The 22,550-nt window shown below is 40.4% G+C and overlaps 1 protein-coding gene across 1 annotated transcript in view; it reads left to right on the forward strand.

Annotated features, from left to right (window-relative positions):
• PTPN23 (protein tyrosine phosphatase non-receptor type 23) overlaps window positions 1-22,550 on the forward strand; it is a 190,485-nt gene that overhangs the window by 127,885 nt on the left and 40,050 nt on the right. The window contains exons 18-20 of the mRNA XM_033931921.1: window positions 496-647; window positions 12,227-12,406; window positions 18,986-21,593. Of these exons, the coding sequence (XP_033787812.1) occupies window positions 496-647; window positions 12,227-12,406; window positions 18,986-21,593 (2,940 nt within the window). The remainder of the gene's footprint in view (window positions 1-495; window positions 648-12,226; window positions 12,407-18,985; window positions 21,594-22,550) is intronic.

Raw genomic sequence — 22,550 nt, forward strand, 5'->3', positions numbered from 1 at the left:
CGTGAATTTTTTTTTTTTTTTTTTAATTCTTTATTCATTTTTAAAATCTTACAAGTGAATTACACATAATAAAAAAATGTTCATATATCACTTGTATTTACATTCAAATATTCCTATATACTATAAAAAATACCCCCCTTTTTTCCAATAATCTCATTCCATATGATAAATATTCCCACCCCAATCCCACCCCACATATACATTACCCATGTGCTAAGATATCTGATCATTAGAGTAATTAGTCAATGGCCCCCATATTTTCTTGAAATTATGAATATTCCCTTGTTGTAACGCTATCATCTTTTCCATCTTGTATATATGACAAACTGAATTCCACCAAAATGTATAATTTAATTTTGTAGAATCTTTCCAATTTTGAGTAATTTGGAATTGAGTAAATTGGAGTTTGGAGGGAGAAGTGTATTTATCTGCCTTGGCTCAGCAGCTGCTTCTTGGTGATAAAGATGAGTTGTTCTCTTTCTCTGTCTTTTGCAGAAAGTCTTTGCAGAGGAGCTGAAGAAGTATGATCAGGTTAAAGTGTACATCGATCAGAACCTGGCAGCCCAGGAAAACGTCCTCAAAGCCTTGACTGATGCCAACGTCAAATACGCAGCCGTGAGAAAGATCTTGACGGAGGCTGAGCACAAGTGAGTCCTTGCTGGCTTCAGTATTGGGTCTGATTCTATGAACGGCGTCTAACCGCACCTAACTTGTAGGCGGTGATCCGCACGGTTGTCAATTGAACCACACGGCCCCATTTATAGAATCGCGCCTAGCAGCACCGAAGCGTTGCAGAGGTAGGCGCTGGTATATTAAGCAAAGAGTCAAATTTCTTCAAACAATAACAAACATTTATGTTGACTGGAAAAATTATGATAGGTTAAACTATAACTTTTGGTGGAATTCCGTATGCCATATATATATAAAATGGAGCGTGCATTAGCAACATAGAGAGGTTATTTTGGCAAGTTTCAGAAGATATGGGGACCATTAGCAGATTTCTGTAATGAATGAAATCATTTTCCCATAATAAAACTCATATTAAGAAGGGAGGGGGGTGGGTTTCATCTTATTTAATTTATCTCATAAAATATTTGTCAATATTTTATTATAACTGTTATGTGTATTGGGAGGGAAGGGAAAAGAAGGGTTTAAATTTTAACAACAATTATTATACATATTAGGTAATACAGATATTTTAGTATTATTGTTTATAAATACAGAATAATATATTGTGTTTACAGTGATACATGAAAGGAATTCAAGTGTATGTTTTATGTGATCGTTTTAAATTTCTATGTTACACTTGTGGATGTATGAAAATGAATAAAAAAATTTAAAACGAAGCCAGGTTTTACCTGGTCCAATTTACCAGTGCTTAGCGACGCCCCTATTCTCCACCCCTAACCATGCCTACTTTTCGTATAGGCATCGTTGGGCGGCGGAGGGCGCCTTGACTTAGGTGTCGCAAGGCGCGGCGTGGATATCTGCGCCCAATCTTAATTAGTCATTTGGGGGGGGCGTGGCTTGGACGCAAATTCTGATGGTCGGGTAAAAGAGTAGCTCCGTATAGACAAGCTTTATTTATAGAAAAACTACAAAAAAAATTAAACTTCAAAGGAAAAAAAGCTGCACAATATAAGATAATGGCATCTAGCAAACAGAATAAAGGCGATTCAGGAGCTGGAGGGTCCGGTGCAGGAAGTAATAAGAGATCAAAACTGGAGCCGGGCACTCCTCCTTCAAAAGTTCCGTTGCCATCAGATGAAAGCCCCGACGTTATGGAAGAATTGCGGCAAATTTAAGAGATTGTATTAGATAGCAACAAAAAATTACAAAAGGCAATCGATGCTGCTGCAGTGCTTACCAAAAGGGTGGATGTAGTGGAAAACAGAATAAATATTTTAGAAGACAACTCTGAGCAACTAAATCTGGACATGAGACATTGTAAACAAATATGGAAAGAGGTTGAAGAAATTAAAAAAGATCTTGAAGACAGCCGGAACCGTGAAAGAAGAAATAATTTAAGAATTATTGGAATGCCGGAAGGGGTAGAAAAAAAACGACCCTATAGCTTTCCTGGAACAGTTCCTGCCTAAAGTGCTACCATTGAAATTTAAAACCGCGTTGGAAATTGAAAGAGCACACCGGATACCAGCACAGAAGAAAACCTCACAAACGGGCCCAAGGACTTTAATCTTTAAACTTTTGAGACATCAACAAGCGATGGAAATTTGTCAGTTAGCCAAGGAGAATAAAAATCTCAGATGCCAAGATGCAAAAATACACATTGTTCCTGACTTTGCGAGAGAAACTGCTGCTAAAAGAAAAATGTTTCTGGATATGAGGCCTCAGTTAAAATCGCTAGGGGCTAGATACGGACTCCTTTATCCAGCAATAATGAAAGTGACAATTGCAAATAAAACTCAAAACTTTTCAGACCCTAAAAAATTGCAAGAATTTCTAGAACAACAGGAACAACCAATGACATCCTAAAAGTCATTTTAAAGGAAATTTTCTCAGTTAATACTGATTATTTATTTATATTTTATTAAACTTTATATATACTAACAGAAATGTAAAAGATCTTCAGTTAAGACTTAGAACTTCTATGGATTGGTTTTAAATTCCAACGGAATAGAATCGCACGTGTAAGTGCACAAGCATGGAACTATAAGACGAATAACAATCTAAACAAAAAAAAAAAAAACCCATATTAAGATTTACATGATCTTACAGTTCTATAATGAAAGTTTTACAAACTAATAGATAAAATATACCTGCATGTAAGATCGTGGTAATGGTGGAAATCCAAATGAGTTGTTAGCACAGGAAATGAATTTGTTAACCTCGGGAGAGAGTGGCATTGATTGGCTATATATAAACAAGAGGCGTTACTTACAGGGGAGGAGGAGGAAATCTTTAGTAACATTACCAAATACAACGTGAAGTAAAAGAATGATTGGTTAAAATGAAGTATTTCCTGTTATAGGAAGTACTTTCGTTTTGAAGTGCGTTTCAAAGTTAGTTTAAAAAAAAAAAAAAAAATATATATATATATATATATATATCTCTAATGGGCTTATATAAGTCATATCCTCCGTGGAGAAAAAAAAAAAAGTGCAAGTATGAAAATTAGCGTTTAAAGATGTTTTATCTTGTTTTGAAAATATTCTTCTTGATTCCCCTTCATAATTTAAACGAAGGTAAGAGTAATGGAAGATTACCTTTTATATTTTAGATAGGTTTTGAATCAGATAGCTTCTTCAGACCTATTATTCGTAATGCCTAATATAACTTGTAATAAGATGATAATTACAATATAATAAAATACAATCACTAAATAATATATTATTTGAAAACTATATCTAGATTCAATATCATTACAAAATTTATAGGAACTATATAATTAAATCAGTCAAGGGAAAATGATAATATATCTCTTATGAGAAATTTAAACATCAATATTTGGGTTTCTGATTTAGAGGTTTGGTGGGAAAAAAAAAAAAATATATATATATATCTTCGCTAGATTCAAGAAACAGTTTAAATGCTATATTGAAATAACTTAATGGTAGTAATTAAAGTAAAATTCTGTAAAAGCTTGAGGGAGTTATTTATACCTAACCTCAACCTGCATATCCAAGTTTTCGTATTTAATTGGGGATGGGGGGGAGGGGATGAGAGGGAGGGATATAAAGGGGGGATGGGTGTATCTGGGGATATCATAAATTTTTTTGTGTATTGGGAAAATTTATTAGTAAAAATCATTATTTGTTTGATTTTGGAAAAAATGTATTATAAATATATATATGGATCTTAAAATATTATCTTTGAATGTTAATGGTCTGAATCATATGATAAAAAGAAAAAAAGCATTATTATTTTTAAAGAGGCAAAATGCGGATATATGCTTCATACAGGAGACCCACCTTTCAAATATTGAATCTAATAAGTTGGAAGGAGGTTGGGTCAAGCATTGTTTTTTCTCACCAGCTATAGGGAAAAAAGCAGGGGTTGCTATTCTAGTTAATAAAAAGTGCTCTGCTTCATTCAAATTAAAGGCATCAGATACTCATGGAAGATGGGTAAATGTGGAAATGAGAATGGGAAATACTACCATGACATTGTTTAATATATACGCCCCTAATTCGAATCAGAATGAATTTTTTAAGACTCTTCAACAACTGATTTTGCCACTGGCTACTTCAAATTTAATAGTAGCTGGGGTTTTTAATGCTGTTATGGATCCTCTAATGGATAAAAACCCAAGTAGATTTATGAAATCTTTGGGATTAGATAATTTGGTACAATCTTGTGATTTGACAGATATTTGGCGAATTCTTCATTTTGATGGACGGGAATTTTCTTTTTGTTCTCATGTTCATAATTCTTTCTCAAGAATAGATTATATTTTTATTTCAAATCATTTGATACATCAGGTGACACAAGCTGCCATTGATCCAATCATTTTATCTGATCATGGTGGAGTATGGGTTGAAATTAAGATCACAGATCAAAATACTAATAGACCAATTTGGAAAATGGATAATACATTGCTTGCTGATCCAATATTTTGTGAAAACCTTCTAACAAAAATGAAGGATTATTTTCAATTAAATGATAATGGTGAGACCTCTATGGAAATATTATGGGATGCTTTTAAGGCTTCAATGAGAGGACAAATAATTTCTTATTCGGCTTATCTAAAAAAACAGATTAAAAAACAATTTTTAAACTTAGAAAAAGAGATTAAAATTTTAGAATAAAAACTTTTAGAAAAATGGGAATATTCTACTCAACAAGAGTTGTTAAAGCTTAAAGGTAAATATAATGAGATGTCATCTAAGTTAATTAGGAAAGATTTATTTTCTCAGCAAACATTGTATTATGGTAACTCAAATAAGGCGGGAAGAATATTAGCAAATTATCTTAAAGCGAAGAAAAAAAAATCAAAATTAATTGCCATTAAAGATGAAAATGGTGAAATATATACACAAATTGAGCCTATTTTAAAACAGTTCCTAAAGTTTTATAGATCTCTTTATTCTTCCGAGACTTATTTAGATAAAGAAAAAGATGGTTTAGAATTTTTGAAAATGTTAGAGGGTCCAAAAATTCCTGAACATATAAAACGAAGTTTGGAAGAGCTAATATCACTAAAAGAATTAGAAACAGCTTTGAAGTCCCTTAGAGTTGGATCCGCTCCAGGTGGTGATGGATATACAGTGGAGTTTTATAAAACATTTCAAAATTATCTATTGCCTTATTTATTAAATCTTTATCAATACCAACTTAATAAAGGTTCTATTAATGGCACTATAGCAGAATCTTTAACTATTGTTTTGCCAAAGCCAAATAAAGATCCCACTTTGGTTTCAAACTATAGGCCAATATCTTTAATAAACGTAGATGGTAAATTACTAGCAAAAATATTAGCGTTAAGATTGGCTAAAGCTCTCCCTCATATTATAGGTATGCATCAAACAGGATTCGTTGCTCAAAGACATTCATCTCATAATACCAGATTAGCATTCCACATGTTATATTTAACAAAGAAAATGAATGAGCCTACTTTTGCTGTTTCTCTGGATGCAGAAAAGGCTTTTGATAGAGTAGAATGGACCTTTATGTATCAGGCAATGGAATGGTTTGGTATAGGTCCTGGATTCAGACAAATAATACAAACATTGTATAGCTCCCCTTCTGCTAGATTATATATTAATAATACTTTTTCAGAAAAATTTAATTTACAAAGGGGAGTTAGACAAGGTTGTCCCCTGTCTCCTTTACTGTTTGATATTGTTTTAGAACCCTTAATATTAGCTATCCAACAAGTAAAGGAAATACAAGGTATACCACACTCAGATAGAGAATATAAGGTATCTGCTTATGCAGATGATTTACTATTATATTTGAGGAATCCAGAGTCTACCATTCCATATTTGCTAGAGTTGATTGAGAAATTTGGAAAGTTTTCCGGATATAAGATAAATTGGAATAAATCAGAAATTCTTCCATTAAATGTACATTGTACAAAAGGTTTATTCGATAATTTCTCTTTTGTTTGGAAGGAGGAGGTTATTAAATATCTGGGAATTTGGATTACAAAAACAGTGGATGAAACAATGAAAAGTAATGAAAAATGCATATTACAAAAGGTGACAGAAATGTGTGAGCAATGGAATCCTTTGCATTTATCTTGGTGGGGAAGAGTACAAACTGTTAAAATGATGATTTTGCCTGTAGTTTGTTACTAAATGGGGATGATACCAGTTTTCTTTCAAGAATCTTTTTATAAAAAATTAATTAGGATTTTGACAAAATTTATTTGGCTTGGTAAAATTCCCAGAATTGCTTTAGTGTCATTGCAAAAGCCAATTTTGGAGGGTGGGGTAAATTTTCCCAATTTTTATAGGTACCATCAAGCCTATATTTTACGTCAAGGTATGTATTGGATCCTCCCAGAGCCCACTGATAATATTCCAGACTGGTTCTGGTTAGAATGGAGACTTATGTTTCCCTTGCGTCTTAGTCATGTAGTTAGTATCAAAATGCCAAGGTTATATAAAGAACATAGAATATTTATGGATACCTGGAAAACTCTAAGATATATAAGTAATCTAACTCCTATTCCAATAAGTAAATCAACAACTCAAACGATTTGGTTAAACCCCAAGATCAAAATTGGCGGTTTTAAAATCATCTGGAAACATTGGATGATAGCAGGTATTCGTATTTTGGATGATGTAATACAAAATGGTAAGTTGCTGGAGTTTTCACAATTGCAACGTAAATTTGATCTTAATAAGTCACAATATTTTAGATGGTTGCAATTGAAGCAATCCATTCAGGTAGGGTTCCCTAAATGGAAAAATCTTACTAATTATCATAGTTTGGAATTCTTATGTTTCCAGATGGATTCAACAGATCATAAAGCCGCACAGTGGTATAAATTAATATCTGGATTTGTAAATAAAAAAATGGTCTTAGAGACATTTGGAGCATTGAGATAAAGCACCAAATCACTGCATCTCAATGGCCACGACTTTGGTCTTGGAGGTTAAAATGTACGGTGTCAGCATCTACGAGACAAACTTGGTTTTTTCTTTTGCATAGAGCTTTTTGGACCCCTGTTCGTTTACAAAAAATAGATAGTTCTAAGTCTTATAGATGCTGGCACTGTCATGTTGAAGTCGGGACATTAGACCACCTTTTATTCTATTGTCCATTTATCTTATCATTCTGGAAAGCAATTTGGCCTCAAATCAATAGGATGTTAGAAAATCCGGTAGCCTTGACATATGATACTATTTTATTTGGCACAACTATGAGAGCAAGAAGTCAAATTTCGGCAAGTAACAATAAACTTCTGTTTATTTTAACTGGAATAGCAATGCAGCAAATAACACACAATTGGAAAAAACATGATATGTTAAACTACAATTTTTGGTGGAATTCTGTATGCCATATGTACAAAATGGAACTCACCATTGCAACACAAAAAGGTTATGTGAGTAAATTTCAAAAAATCTGGGGACCGTTAACAGATTTTTGTAATGAATGATTAACTTTTCCCATGATAAGATATTTGATTAAAGGGGAATGGGGTGGGATTTTATTTCTGATTATATACTATATCAATATTATAATGAATTTACAATAAAGTTGATTATATGTATTATTATTGATTGGGAGGGAGGGAGGGGTGAGGGATTATTATATTTAATAAGAATTATACAAATATAGATTTCTTGTATAATATTATAACTTTATATAATATTAATTTTCTAAAGAAATGTTAAATTTGACGTTAATATGTGAGTTAATCAAGTGTGTATATTCAAGTTTCTAATGAGTTTATTTGAAACACTTGTTGTAACATAAGAAAATGAATAAAGATTTATAAAATTAGTCATTTTTAAAAACATTGTTTTTAGTCAGTTTTTGGTCAATTACTACGCCATTTAATCAATGCGTTTTTAGCGCCCACACCGGATTAGCGCGCGCTAGCTGAAAATCTACCGCCTGCTCAAAAGGAGGCGGTAGCGGCTAGCGTGCGGGGCAATTTAGCGCACGCTATTCTGAGCGTTAAGGCCCTAGCGCACCTTCATGAAAGGAGCCCTTAGTTGCATATGGATTTTAATTAGGTGTCGCTAGGCATCCAAGATTAAAAGTGCCTAACCTTGACTCCGTTCCCATTATGCTTATGAAACCAGCACCTACGTGGCCATGGGCATCTTCCACAGGAACACAACAGCCTGTCTTATGTCCACTATCACACATTCTTATTGCCATTCAAACTTCTTTCCATTTGCTAGAGATTATGTTTGTATGTTGTTTTTCATGGATCCAGTTTAAGGAAATGTATCCAAGTTGTCAGCACTGCAGCTGGGATGAGCCTGGGCCTGAGTCCTGAAAGCAACCTCAGAAGATGGGCTTTTCGCCTGGATTTGAATACTGCCAGAGAGGGAGTATGATGTACCTGTTTAGAAAGATGGCTGTTAGGTGAATGGTTGGGATATGCTGACGAAGAGGAAGGGCACAGATAACAGTGAATTTTCTGATGCACGATGGTCGATGAGAGAGGAGAAGGAATTAGAGAATGACACGGGGAAAAAATTTTGTCCCTGTCCCCGCGAGCTCGGTCCCCATCCTGTCCCCGCAAACCATCTGAGCCCATCCACAGAAGCCTCAAATAGTTTTATACTGAACTTACTTTCTTAAAGTATAAAAAGAAACAATATTCTGCACAATTGTCATTTTATTTATCAAAGTTCTGGCTGCTGAACTAGAGAAAGAGATGTTCAGCTGGCAGGGCTTTGTTTATAAATGTTTATCAACACAACTAATATACTACTTTATCCTAAAGCAATAAATAAACATTTTTTTCCCTACCTTTGTTGTCTGATTTCTGCTTTCCTCATCTTCTCCTCATTCAATTCCTTCCATCCATTGTCTGCTTCTCTCCCTTGCCTCCCTCCCCCCCCATTGGTCTGGCACCCATCTTCTTCCCTCTGTTCCCTCCATAGTCTAGCATCTTTCTCTTCCCCATTTCCCTTCAGCGTCTTCTCCCCTTTCTCTCTTCTCCATCCCCCTTCAGCACTCTTCATGCGATCCAAGCATCTCCCTCACTCCCTTCCCCTTAAGGTAAGGGAACTTCCTATCTCAGGGTTTGGCCAGCTAGCTAAGAACATAAGAATTGCCGCTGCTGGGTCAGACCAATGGTCCATCCTGTCCAACAGTCCACTCACACAGCGACCCCAAGGTCAAGACCAGTGCTCCAAATAAGTCCAGTCTCACCAGTTTAGCATGAACTTGTCCAACTTTGTCTTGAAACCCTGGAGGGTGTTTTACCCTATAACAGACTCCAGAAGAGCGTTCCAGTTTTCTACCACTCTGGGTGAAGAAGGAATTTCCTTACATTTGTACGGAATCTATCCCCTTTCAACTTTAGAGAGTGTCCTCTCGTTCTCCCTACCTTGGAGAGAGTGAACAGTCTGTCTTTCTCTACTAAGTCTATTCCCTTCAGTATTTTGAATGTTTCGATCATGTCCCCTCAGTCTCTTCTTTTCAAGGAAGAGGCCCAGTTTCTCTAATCTCTTGCTGTACGGCAACTCCTTCATCCCCTTAATCATCTTAGTCGCTCTTCTCTGGACCCTTTCGAGTAATACCATGTCCTCTTCATGTACGGCGACTAGTGTTGGATGCAGTACTCCAGGTGAGGACGTACCATGGCCCAGTACAGAGGCATGATAACCTTCTTGGATCTGTTCGTGATCCCCTTCTTAATCATTCCTAGCATTCTGTTCGCCCTTTTTGCCGCCGTAGCACATTATGCAGATGGCTTCTTGGACTTGTCGATTAGAACTCCCAAGTCCCTTTCCTGGGAGGTCTCTCCAAGAACTGCCCCAGACATCCTGTATTCATGCATGAGATTTTTGTTCCCGACATGCATCACTTTGCACTTATCCACATTGAACCTCAATTGCCATGTTGATGCCCATTTCTCGAGCTTGATTATGTCCCGTTGCAGATCTTCGCAATCCCCCTGTGTCTTCACTACTCTGTATAACTTCGTATCATCCGCAAATTTAATTGCCTCGCTCGTCGTACCAGTGTCCAGATCGTTTATAAAGATGTTGAAGAGCACGAGTCCAAGCACCGAGCCCTGCGGCACCCCGCTGGTGATGCTCTTCTAGTCTGAGAAGTGGCTCTTGAGATGTTTCGGCTGTTACTCTTTGTTTCTGGAAAGTGTCAGAGATGCAGAGCCAGCTTCCCGCCTGCACCTTCCCCTTATTCCCCCACGGTTCATAGACAAAACTGCGGAAGACAAAGGCGCGCGCCAACAACTGAGCGCAAGACGGAGGTGCGCAACGAAGAAAATGACAGTTTTTAGGGGCTCCGACGGGGGGGTTTTGTTGGGGAGCCCCCCCCCACTTTACTTAATACAGATCGTGGCGGCGTTGTGGGTGGTTTGGGGGGTTGTAACCCCCCTCATTATACTGTAAACTTAACTTTTTCCCTGTTTTTAGGAAAAAAGTGAAGTTTTCAGTAAAATGTGGTGGGTTACAACCCCCCCACAACGCCCCCACAACGCGGCGTGATCTGTATAAAGTAAAGTGGGGAGGTTCCCCCCACACACCCCCGTCGGAGCCCCTAAAAACAGTTATTTTCTTTGGCGCGTGCCTCCGCGCTGCGCTCAGTTGTCGGCGCACGCCTTTGTCTTCCGCGATTTTGACCTGTCACCTTCCCCCACACGTGGCACAAGACCATAGCCAAACCCTTACTGTTTATTCTGTTCTGCATTTGTGTTTGCAAACACTGACTGAATGCCAAGCTAATAGAACGTCAGTGGTGACCTCACGGTGTGGCTAAGAGCCCTTCATGCAGGACTAATAACACTATAGCCCTCCTCCCCCTTCTTCCATTATTTGTCTGACATTTTTACTTAAGTCAGCAGAAGTCAAATTTATCCAGAGAACTTTTCTAAAACTGCACAGAGAGAAGAGAAAGGAAAGTGTCCCCCATAATAACTTAGCTTTCTTCTCCAAAGTCTGCTTCTTTATCAAGGATGTGAGTGCTGCTAATGTCTCTTGGACATCGTCATCATTGCCTTAGCCGTCCGTCCGGGCATCTCCCTCCCTTCCCCTTACCTTCAGGCAATTTTTTTCTACAAGCAGCTGGAGCCACGTGTGTCTGCCGGTAAGTCCTCCTCTGACGCAACTTCCGTTTTCCGGTTGCGTCGGAGGAAGACTGCAAACAAGTCAATAAACTTACAGTATTACAGCGTTGCACTATCAAAGAAATCACAATTAAAGCTACAACGCTGCATACCCAGGAATTTGCCCAGATGATGGTTAAGTTGCCTGGGCAAATTCTGTTGAAAACTGTGCAAAGTACTATCTTCCCTCTGTCTAGAAAGTTTCAGTAATTTGCCTCCGATTTCAAGACCCTTCTCTGCACTCTGTTTGACCTCTTCCCCTGCATCCCATGGATGTGTGAACACCACTGGTTAATAAAGGCACTGTTAGTATTCTGAATCACTGGTTCAAGGATTCCCCACCCACCATCAGGTCTTGGCAAAATAAATTTCATCTTTTAATGATCTGGGAATCTCTGTTGGCCTGGTTTTCCAGACACCGGAGTAAGATCTTTCTGTCTCTTTGGTCTTCTTATCTAGACACTCTACCCCCTACAATCAAGAGTCAAATTGTAAACAGACTGCGGAAGCCAGTGGTACCCTTGTTGCCTGTTACTTGAGGTCAAGGGGGGGTTGGGGGAATTTCAGTGGGGTAGTTTTATTTGGCCGAGTCTGGGTTATAGGAACCCAAACCTGGACTCTGTTTCACCTCTGTTGTATCTTTTAGGTTTTAATGTATTCTTTTAAATGAAATGATGTATCTGTTTGTATTGCTCATTGCTTTGTTTCTTGAATAAATTATTGTTGTTGGGTTTTTTTTTTTTAAAAGCACTATTAAAGCAGTTCACCCTCCTACAGCCATCTTTCCCCTACCTGCTGATTTCCCTATGGCCATGGATTCCTGCCAATATATTTCTTTAAGGCCATCTGTCCCTGCCAGCCTGTGTTTCTGCAGCCTTATTTTACTTTTTGGCAGGTTAAATTAATTCATTATTTTCTGAAGCATTTATTTGTGTATGTGTGTCTTCCCTTTTTAAATGGTCTCACTGCATGGATGTCAATTTGCTTTTCACTTGCTTTCAGGTGGAACAACACAGTGCAGACACTGGTATCCTCGTATGAAGCCTATGAAGATCTCATGAAAAAATCGCAGGAGGGGAAAGACTTCTATGCTGATCTGGAAAGCAAAGTAGCCAAGCTTCTGGAGAAAGCCCGATCTGTTTGCGAAGCTTGTGAATCTAATCGGCAGCAGATTTTAGAAAAGTGAGTCACTTTATTGGGCTATAGATGAAACAGAGTCATTTATTTATTTATTTTAAAATTTATATACCTTATATTAACTATATGGTTTACAAAAATTGCGATCATAACAAGTTAAACACCACATACAGACACAATAACAGAACAACTCTCATAAAAAAACTAACACAAGAAAGCACTAACAAACAATTGAGTAATCTTTCTTTAATTGGTTTCCTGTGCAAAAAAAACAGAGGGACATATACTAACTTTATAAAAATACGGGGGCCATTGGCAAAATATTGTGGTGAATAGTCATCAATTCTTCTCTTTTCCTTTTCTTTTTCTTTTTTAGCACACTAAAGGGGGGAGGGAGTTGGGAATAATTTTTCATAATATGTTATATAATATGTGTATATTCCTATTGAAAATGTGATAAAGGATGGGTGGTTGGGGGGGGTTATTGCATCACTAGATCTTTATGTGGTAGATATTAATGTGCTATTGTGAAATAATTTGTATAATATATTCTTTTGTGCACTTGCTGTTCAATTTAAAAACGAATAAAGAATTTTTTTTTTTTTTTTAAATTGGTTTCCTGTGCAAACAGCATACGATTCCTTACAGATGGGTTAAGCACCTCAACTTGCGAGTTACTTCCAGAAGACATCAATTACAGTGGTGCCTCGCATAACGAACGCCTCGCACAGCGAACGCTGCGCACAACGAACTTCATGTCTTGCTTCCTACAACGAACTTCGTTTCACACAACGAAGTCGCCCGAGCTGCATCCTTCCGCGCAGGCACTGCGCTTAACTGCCCTCTCTCCGCCTGGCTCCCTGTGCAGTGGCGGACCGTCGGCTCGCAGGGGCCCGGCGCCTACTGCTGATGCGTTGGGGGGGGCGGAGCTACTCTCGCCGCTTCCCCGATGCTAGAAAAAAAAAAAAAATGAACAGTTAAGTCCCAGTTTTTGCCGCTGAGACTCTGCCCTCTCTCACTTGTTTCCCCCGATTATCCAGCATCTAGCCCTCCCCCCCAAACACTTCCTGTTTCCAGCGAGGCGGCCCGCGTCAGAGGGGACGGGGTATCGAAGTGCGAGCGAGCTGCGGAAGTGGTGTTGGTGGTGGACGGCCTCAGGTATGAGTTAGGATGGTGGGGTGGGGAGGGGAGGCCTGAGAGCGAGCATGCGCGCACAGGGAGGAGACGGGGAGAGACGCGCTGGATTGGCAACGGTTGCTCTCTGTCGCCTCCCGGCTCCAGCGGCGTGACAGTTTTCAAACAGGCGCATGGTTCTTTCTAAGCAGAACCACCAGCTTTAACGGCGCTGACTCCCGACTACAGCCTCCAACAGATGACTGCTTCCCATTGCATCCGGCCGCTGGCAGGTCTCGCGTGCAGCAGCCAATGGGTGCCAGCCACGAGTCGGCCAGCACCAGAGGGGGGAATCAGGAGAGACGAGCATCAGAGGGTGGAGGAGAGGCAAGGTAGAAGAAGAAAATCAGAGAGGAGGAGAGAAGCAGAGAGAGAGAGATTGGACAAAGAGGAGGGGATGGTGAAGGAGGAAGAGAACAGAAAAGGAAAGCATAGGAGGAGCATTAGAGAGGGAGAGGAGAAGACAGTTTGCCAGCCTGAGAAACTCCCTAACCCCTTATGCTGCTGCACAGGGAAATGGGGAAAAATGACAGACAGACAGCGGGAGGGAGGGAGGGAGAAAGAAAGAAAGAAAGACACAGGGGCAGTGAGAGGGACAGAAAGACAGACAGAGAAAGGGGGCCAGAGAGAGAGTCAGCGGGAGAAGGAAAGGGGGCTGCTTTGGGGGGGCGGAGCTACTCTCGCTTCCCCGATGCTAGAAAAAAAAAAAAATGAACAGTTAAGTCCCAGTTTTTGCTGCTGAGACTCTGCCCTCTCTCACTGTAAAATTAGACTCTACTTAGTCTGTCTTTAAATTTAAAAAATGTGTGTTGTTTTAAAAAACAATTATGTTTTTAGATGTATCTAAATAAAAATAATAACAAAAAATTTATCTTTTTTTATGTCATCTTAGCATATTTTATGCTACAGAACGAATTATTTTTTTTTACATGTATTGTTATGGGAAAACGCGTTTCACATAACAAACTTTTCGCATAACAAACTTGCTCCTGGAACCAATTAAGTTCATTGTGTGAGGCACCACTGTACTTTTTTCTCTCCGCTCCGCGTGTCTCTCTGGACAGCGTCGCCGCTCCTCAATCTTTAACTTCTGCAGACGGGTTGAGAAGATGGCTTTTCATCTGCTCTGCACTAGATTTTTTATTTTCAGGTTTTTTTCTCCGTTTGTGTTCGAGCTAAGAGGTCCTGGGACAGCTGTGCCTGGAAGAAGGAGTCTACAGCTAGGAGGACCACACTTTTAAAGAAGCACCTGCCTGGCTGACATAGTTTATCACTTGGAGCTCGAGAATAGGTTCCCTGGGAGCGATGCTCACCCCTGCAGAATCAGGCATTTGAGTGCAGGCTAATCAGACCCCCCATGACTGGCCAGGAGACTTGACAGAGGTCAGCTACAATCCCACCACACCCCACCATCACCACACCCACACAAATTGTGTGGGAGCATGAGGGATTGAGGGTTTCAGGTTTTTGGAACCTGAATAAAAAACAGCCCGAAGAGACAAGCCGCTGGAGTTACTTTTACTTGTCTGAAGCAGAAATTCTTTCTCCGTCTCTAGCTGCAGTGAGAAGCTGATACAGGCATAGCACATGTGAGTACAGCTCATTACTGTCTATGGGAAAATCAGGGTGGGTCTGAATTTAGCTAAAGGGTTTCAAATCCTATTTTCAGCAATTTTGAACTTTTGGCTTTGCTCCCACGGATAGTTTTTTGGCATTAAAACACTGCTGCCACGGCCATCTTGGATTTCAGGATTTTATTTCAAAAGCCTCTTTCTGCCTCAAATTGCCAAATTTGCGCTGGATGGTCAGATGCCGTGCCTTGGGGGAGGGAGGGGCAGGAGCCATGGGCTTAGCCCCCTCTGGTCATTTCAGGGGTCAGGAGGTACAGAAAGCTCAAGATCCAGGTTATAAAGCTTTATTAGAGCCTCTTATAAGTGACTTGGCATAGCCAAGAAGCGCTTTTTGCGCAGATGCCCCTGACTCTGAGAGAAGACGTGTGGTAGATGTCAAGAGATCTTTGGAGGCCCCAAATCAGGTCTTTGACTCTAATATTTGACTTTTTGTATGCAGCCAGTTAGCTCTCGGAGGAGTTTACTTCTACAAAGCAAGGTCTCACTGCAACCGGTAGAGATGCAGGAACCGCAGCTCCCCTTCCTGCTTTCCATCTGCCACTGTCCACTGGGCAGAAACAGGAAGTTGCATCATTGGGGAACAGATTGTGGCAGATTTGAGTGAACAGAGGCAGAAAAGAAAAAATTAGGAAAGCTGAAAGGGAAAAATCAATATGTTGGAGATAGGCATAAGGAGGGAATGGAACAAGAGAGAAGAGAAAAAAATGGGCAGCAGACAACAGGAAAGAGAATTAGTAGAAGACAGACAAAAAGCAGAAAGAGAAACTGAGACCAAGATGATGGAAAACAAAATGTCCAGACAACAAGGTAGAACAAATTGTTTTATTTTGAATTTATTAACTGGAATATGTTAGCTTTGAGATATGCAATATATGTATTGTGTTGAGTGGCTTAGTCATACAGCTGATTTGGGGAAGGGACTGGAGCCCAAAATTAGTGAATGGGCACCAAAGTTTCTCCTGGCCTGAGTGCAATATATAAATACTTGAGCTAGTGGGGATTTCCAAGCCCTGCCAACTGAAGACATCTTCCTCCAGTCTGGCAACCAGAAATCCCCAAGCTTTGCAGCTAATGGCAATATCCTCAAGCTGCCACTGCTTTCATGCATGCATGAAAGCCGAGGGAAGGCAGCAGCAACAGCTCTGCCGTATTACTGTCAGCTGCAGAACTTGGAAAGTTTTGTTCACTGGACCTGAGGAAGGTGTGTGTGGTGGGAGGGGGGGGGAGAGGTGGCCTTCAGTTGGTGAGGCTTGGGGATCCCCAGCAGCTACAGCAAGGGAGATGTTCATTTTGAGGGGGGCCTAAGCTCAAAGTGGGAGATCCAGACGCATAAAACATTCTTAACAAAAAAAAGCGTCTGGTTTTGTAGATCTGTTTATAACTCTATTGTTTATGGTTTCCTTTTTGTTATACATGCATTATTTTATGTTAATTTGGCTTTGGTTCTCGCAGCACATTCATTCTATATCTCTACTTTTTGGCCTTTTCACACCCCACATGGAGGTTTTTTTCATTTCATGTTTCATTTCATGTTTGCATATTTTCAATAGTTAAAAACAACAAAGGTGTCCAATCGGTGCTCAGTCTCTTTTATTGTAATAGACTTGACACGATCGTGTTTCGGCCCAAGGGGGCTTGCCTCAGGAGTATTATCGTACCTTGTCGGCTGCGGATAGTAGTATACGCTGGTTCTCTGAGCAGCAGTGTTTCATATGAGGATTGAAAAGATTTTGTGAATTTGTATGTCTTATCTATCATGATTTAACTACAAGGTATGATAATACTCCTGAGGCAGGCCTCCTTGGGCCGAAACACGATCTTCTGAGCCTATTACAAGAAAAGAGACTGAGCACCGATTGGTCACCTTTGTTGTTTTTTTGCTGTTCACTGGTGTGAAGGCAGTTTCTGTTTCTGTTTTCAAGCATATTTTCTATATACATTTGTATTATAGGTTTCTATTTTCATGTTTTTTTCCGCATAAATAATGTTTTTTTTTCTCTGCAACCTTATGTTACTCATGTTTTTATATGTGATATGTTTATAGTATCTCCTGAAGAAGGCGTTCTTTGCACGCCAAAACTGGGATCCTTGTTGGGACCGTTGGTTACAATAAAGACTTATCACTGGTTGGAAAGACTTCTTCCATGCCTTTTTGTTTGAGTGTATATATTCCAAGGCGAGGTGGTCTTCTTTTTGCCTGTCTGTAGACATGTAGAGCCTGATCCCACTGGAAAGGAGACAACAGAAATGCAGGAAATGGAAGGGGCTAGGAGTGGAATACACATGGGAGTAGGAAGAAAAAGAGGATATGATAGTGTGCGGATAGCTGGAAAGATTACAATCGGGGCTTTGCGAGGATCGTGAATGGATGCCATCGTCAGTGAGATGGTAGAGGAGAGTTAATAAACACATGAGCAGTTTCACTGAAATTTCAGAAGAGAACGTAGACGAGAGACAGTAGAAGTGACAAAGTGGTCAGCAAGTATTTTATTTATTTTAAAAATTTCTATACCGGTTATAACTAAACGGTTTACAGAATTACATACATAATTTAAAACACAATCATCATAACATAGACATAAAAATAATCCTTAAAAATCATTTCTACAAACTAAAACCATGTTAAAAAAGATTGTGAACAATTCATCAGCTTTGCCAGAGAGGGCAATTATTGACTAGAAAAAGGCATCTACATATAGTTGTGTCTTGAGTAGTTTCCCAAACGTACCCTTTTCACGGTAATTTCGCATTTGGCCCACAAGGGAGTTGAAAATGTGAGCAGAATCTCTACCGAGGTAGAAACAGATACCAGTGATGAGAGGCTGGAATTAGCAGTGTCTTGCAGTGGTAGTTAATTGTATGAAAGGAAATAAAAATGAAGAGTCACTCAAGTTGTTAAATAAAAGAGAGGAAACAAAGGAACTCGATTCATAGTTCATTTGAGAGAATGTGCAGACTTCAAGGTGCGAAAGGCGGCCTTCCTCAAGGGAGGGAAAGCTGGCAAAGAAAAGTTGAGGCGTCAGCATAGAAAAAGGAAAGATTGGATCTTATCTTTAGACAGTTAAAACTGTTATAACCTCCTGAAATAACAATAAGGCTTTTATTTTTATTTATTTTTTTACTTTATTGAGTTTCTAAAGCCAACAAAAATGCAATACAGTATCCATACAAACAATATCAATCATATATGCATTTACAATCAATCAAAATCCATACAAAATTAACCCCCCCCCCCCCACCCAACCAATATTTCACAAGGGAATGAAACCATGACTGAAATACCCCCCACCCGCCCTCCCTCCCCCTGGTTGTGTGTGCATTATACCAGCAGAAATAAAGGAAAACACAACTGTAACGAATCTATAAAAGACGTCAAAAGGCCCCAAATTAACTTGAATTTCTTGGTATGTCCCAGCATATCCGCGTTCATTTTTTTCAAATGTATAACTTATAACATAAACTTGCCCACCAAAAATTAAAGTTAAAGCGATCCCAGTTAACAATAAGGCTTTTATATTTTGCAAGTATCTTGTCTACAGAGGCTAGAATCCAACAAATTTGTCCTGTAGAGCAGTTGTAGCAGAATTTGCTTTCTATAAAGACATGTGAAATGTCCTGAGTCTGAAAGCCCAAGATAGGTAAATAGCCTTATACATCAGCACATCTGATTTACTATTTCAGTTTGGTGGTTCTCTAGCAGGAAACTGGTACATTACAAGGGTCAGTAAGCATGCATGAATGTAACAAGCTACAATTGAGCTCATGCTGCAAAATATTTCCTTTATTGAGCACTAATGTCCCAATTCTCTTCTTCTTGTAGAGAAATGAAGAAGCAACCACCACCAAGACCAACAGCTCCCAAACCAGCGCTACAGAGCAAGTCATTAGACCTGGAGTTGGAAGCCACAGCAGGCCTGGATGCTGCTGATTTACAGCAGCTCAGTTCCCTTATCCTATCAGATTTGCCGCAAGAGCTGAGGAGTTTGCCACCAGAGGCGCTGACTGCACATCTTGCTAGACTGTCTGGCAGAAGGGCTTTCCCCATGGATCCAGCTCTTAATTTTAGTGGCATGAGGCCTTCACGACCAGAGGCTTTCATGCATAGTAACACAGCAAGTGCCCCACTGCAGCCGCCCATATCAGGCCAACCAACTGTCCCATACAACCAAATCCATTTTAACACCGCCAGTACGCAGCCAAGACACGTGCCGCTTTATGCACCTGCTGTACCAGCCAACATCCCTGTTAGCTCTGTTCAAGCATCCTTTCCTCCTGGTACGTATAACAGTGCTTCACAGATTGGTGGGATTCCAAGAATGCCTTCACAGATAATGCAACAACCATCAGTACCTCAGTCAGTAATTCCTCCCCAGAGCTCTGCAGCTTCTCCATCAACTACTTCTCAGAGGTACCCAGCTGGCACTATGATAGGAGGCCCCGCTCAGCCAGGTTTTACAGGTGTCCATTTGCCTCCCCAAAGAACCTCTCCACAACATATGCCAGCATTACCAGTCCGGGCTATACATCCAGCTGACCCAGGCTATAGCATTGGGCATCAGGTGTCAACCCCTGAGGTTCTACCAGCTGGACTTCCCTTACCTTCATCAGTTAGACCTGTTGTATGTCCTCCTGGGCCTCCTCCTTTTAGTGTCCCAGGGCAAGGAGGAATTGATGTTTCACAGCACAGTCAAGGTATCAGGCCATCAACTACAACAGTTGATAGTATCCAAGGGCCTATTTCAAGCTATACTGCTCCAGGAACTGTTGGAGGTCAAGCAAGACCAGTGTTCAGCAGTCAGCCTTTGAATGATCCCACAGTGCTTCATTCACACAGTGCATATGCTGCACCCCAGAGGCCTCGAGGAGTGGGACAAACTGGCCCAGTACCCTATCATCAGAGTGGAATTCAGCATTATGTCCAGCAGCCTCAATCACATTATCCTTCAGGACAAACCCCTCAGATGTTTCAAGCTTCAGTACCAATTCAGCCTAATGTAGACATGCAGGTGAGGCCTCAGATCTTCACAGCACCACAGCGGTATCCACCGCAATCTCAATTTATTTCTCAGGCTCAGCCTGCACTCCCAGCTCAACCTCCGCCTGCGTTTCAGCCTCAAACACTACCTCCGATGAGTTCTCTTGCTTCAGCTCAGCTTGTGCCTCCACAGTTTCCTCCTCAGCTCCAGAACCAGTTTGCTAGCCAGCACCCTGGGATAACCCAAATTCCTCCTGGCCAGGCCCAGATCCACCCACAGACAAGACCACAGATGTATCAACCTCAGCACCAGGACAAACTGCCTCAACAGGGGCTTTCCAGCAGTATCAGTTTTCCTGGTGCTCTCCCTAGGGGCCCACCACAGCAAATTCAAGGCTTTCCCACTGCCGTGCTGTTACAGTCTCAGCAGGTCCATTCTCATACATCATCAACCGGTGTCCAGAATTTGCCAGCTGGAACATCTGCTCAAGTCGTCTCCGGTCTTACTTTTTGTGCTGGACCATCAACTAGGTACCCAACACCACAAATAACTACTTTATCAAACCAGGTGCCTACAGGACCTCCCATGCCGGTGCTAGGACCCCAGCCTACAGTGTCTGCTCAGAATCTCCCCCACTGTATGCCACCATCTTCAACTCCTTCTTTGAACCAAATGCCTAGTGCTGTCATTGTTCCTGGGCCTCCTTCCACACCTTCCCCTGCACCATCACCTCAACCATCTTTGACTATTCAGCCTTCAGCAATTATGCCATCTTCAGCAAGTGGCTCTGCAGCTTTGCCTCCAAGACCACCCTCATCACTTACACCTGGGACCACCCCTCTATCTCAAAGTACCAATGAGGTCTTGTTCCATCGACAGAGCTCTTCTACAGATGACCTTTTGTCATCAAGCCCTGAAAGTCAGCATGGAGGTTCAAAGACTTCTGTCAATCAACCTCTTTTACAGCCCACAAAAGCTGATGCCAAGGAAGGCCAGAAACCCAAAGTGATCCAGTTGATCGAGAATGACCCTTATGAGAAACCCGAGCATATTATGAGACTCATTTCAGAGCTAGAACGCTTCAGAAACTTAGTGACTGCCTTAGACAAACCAGTTTCAGGAGCCCTGACTGAACTGGACAGCCTATGGAAAGACTTTCAAGATTCCCAGGAGAAAGATGCCCGGCAGCTATCCATTGCCATTGCTCGCTGTTACTCCATGAAGAACCGTCATCAAGACATTATGCCCTATGATAAGAATCGCATTGTGCTGCAGTCTGGGAAGGATGATTACATTAATGCCAGTAAAGTTGAAGACCTCTCCTCCTACTGCCCTGCAATCATTGCTACTCAAGCACCATTGGTGGGCACAGCCTCTGACTTCTGGTTAATGATCCATGAACAAAAGGTCTCTTTAATTGTCATGCTGGTGTCTGATCAGGAGATAGAAAAGGTAAGAAATCCAAGGCATGCTCTTTAATATTTTATGTGTTAGAGCAGTGGTTCCCAACCCTGTCCTGGAGGACCTTCAGGCCAATCAGGTTTTCAGGCTAGCCCTAATGAATATGCATGGAGCATATTTGCATGCCTGTCACCTCCATTATATGCAAATCTCTCTCTCATGCATATTCATTAGGGCTAGCCTGAAAACCCGATTGGCCTAGTGGTCCTCCAGGACAGGGTTGAGAACCACTGCTTTACAGTATTAGGGTTTTATATCCTACATTTATTGGGCTTTTCTAAAGATTTTCACATCTTGTACAAAATCTAGAGATTTTATTGCAGTGATTGTTATAGATGAGGAATTGACCTTGCAGATGATTTTCTGGCTTGAAAAGGGTATTTTGAATTATTGTACAGTAGGTGCCGGAGGTAGCCAAATTGTTGTCTTTATTTACCACCTGTAGGAGAAATACGTTAGAAATAATCTCTTACCATTTTAAAAAATTTATTTATTTTGATTTCTATCCCATTCTCCCAGAAGTTCAGAATGGGTTACAAATTGACATTCACAATCGTTTGAAGACAGACTAGTCATGACAATAAATAGGTTACAGTAGACAGAGACCAGACTTTGTTTTTAGAAGTTTCCAAGGAGCTTACAAATTTTACATAAAAGTATATAATACGAATTCAGATAACAGCCATAAAGATCCATCTGGTTTGCCCAGTTTACTTCCGGTAGAATGCCATAGACCCCAGTTGATCTCTAATTTCCCCTCACATTTTCACCACTAAGGGCTCCTTTTACTAAGGTGCGCTAGTGTTTTGAGCGCACGTGGCATGCAGCACGTGCTAAAACCACTAGCACAGCTTAGTAAAAGGAGCCCTAAGTATCTTAAGTGCTTATCCCGTAAGTTTTTGAATTTCATTGTTTGCTCCCTTCTCCTCACTTGGACAGCTGCTAAAA

This window comes from Geotrypetes seraphini, chromosome 2, assembly GCF_902459505.1.
Source record: "Geotrypetes seraphini chromosome 2, aGeoSer1.1, whole genome shotgun sequence".
NCBI classification, from domain to species: Eukaryota; Metazoa; Chordata; class Amphibia; order Gymnophiona; family Dermophiidae; genus Geotrypetes; species Geotrypetes seraphini.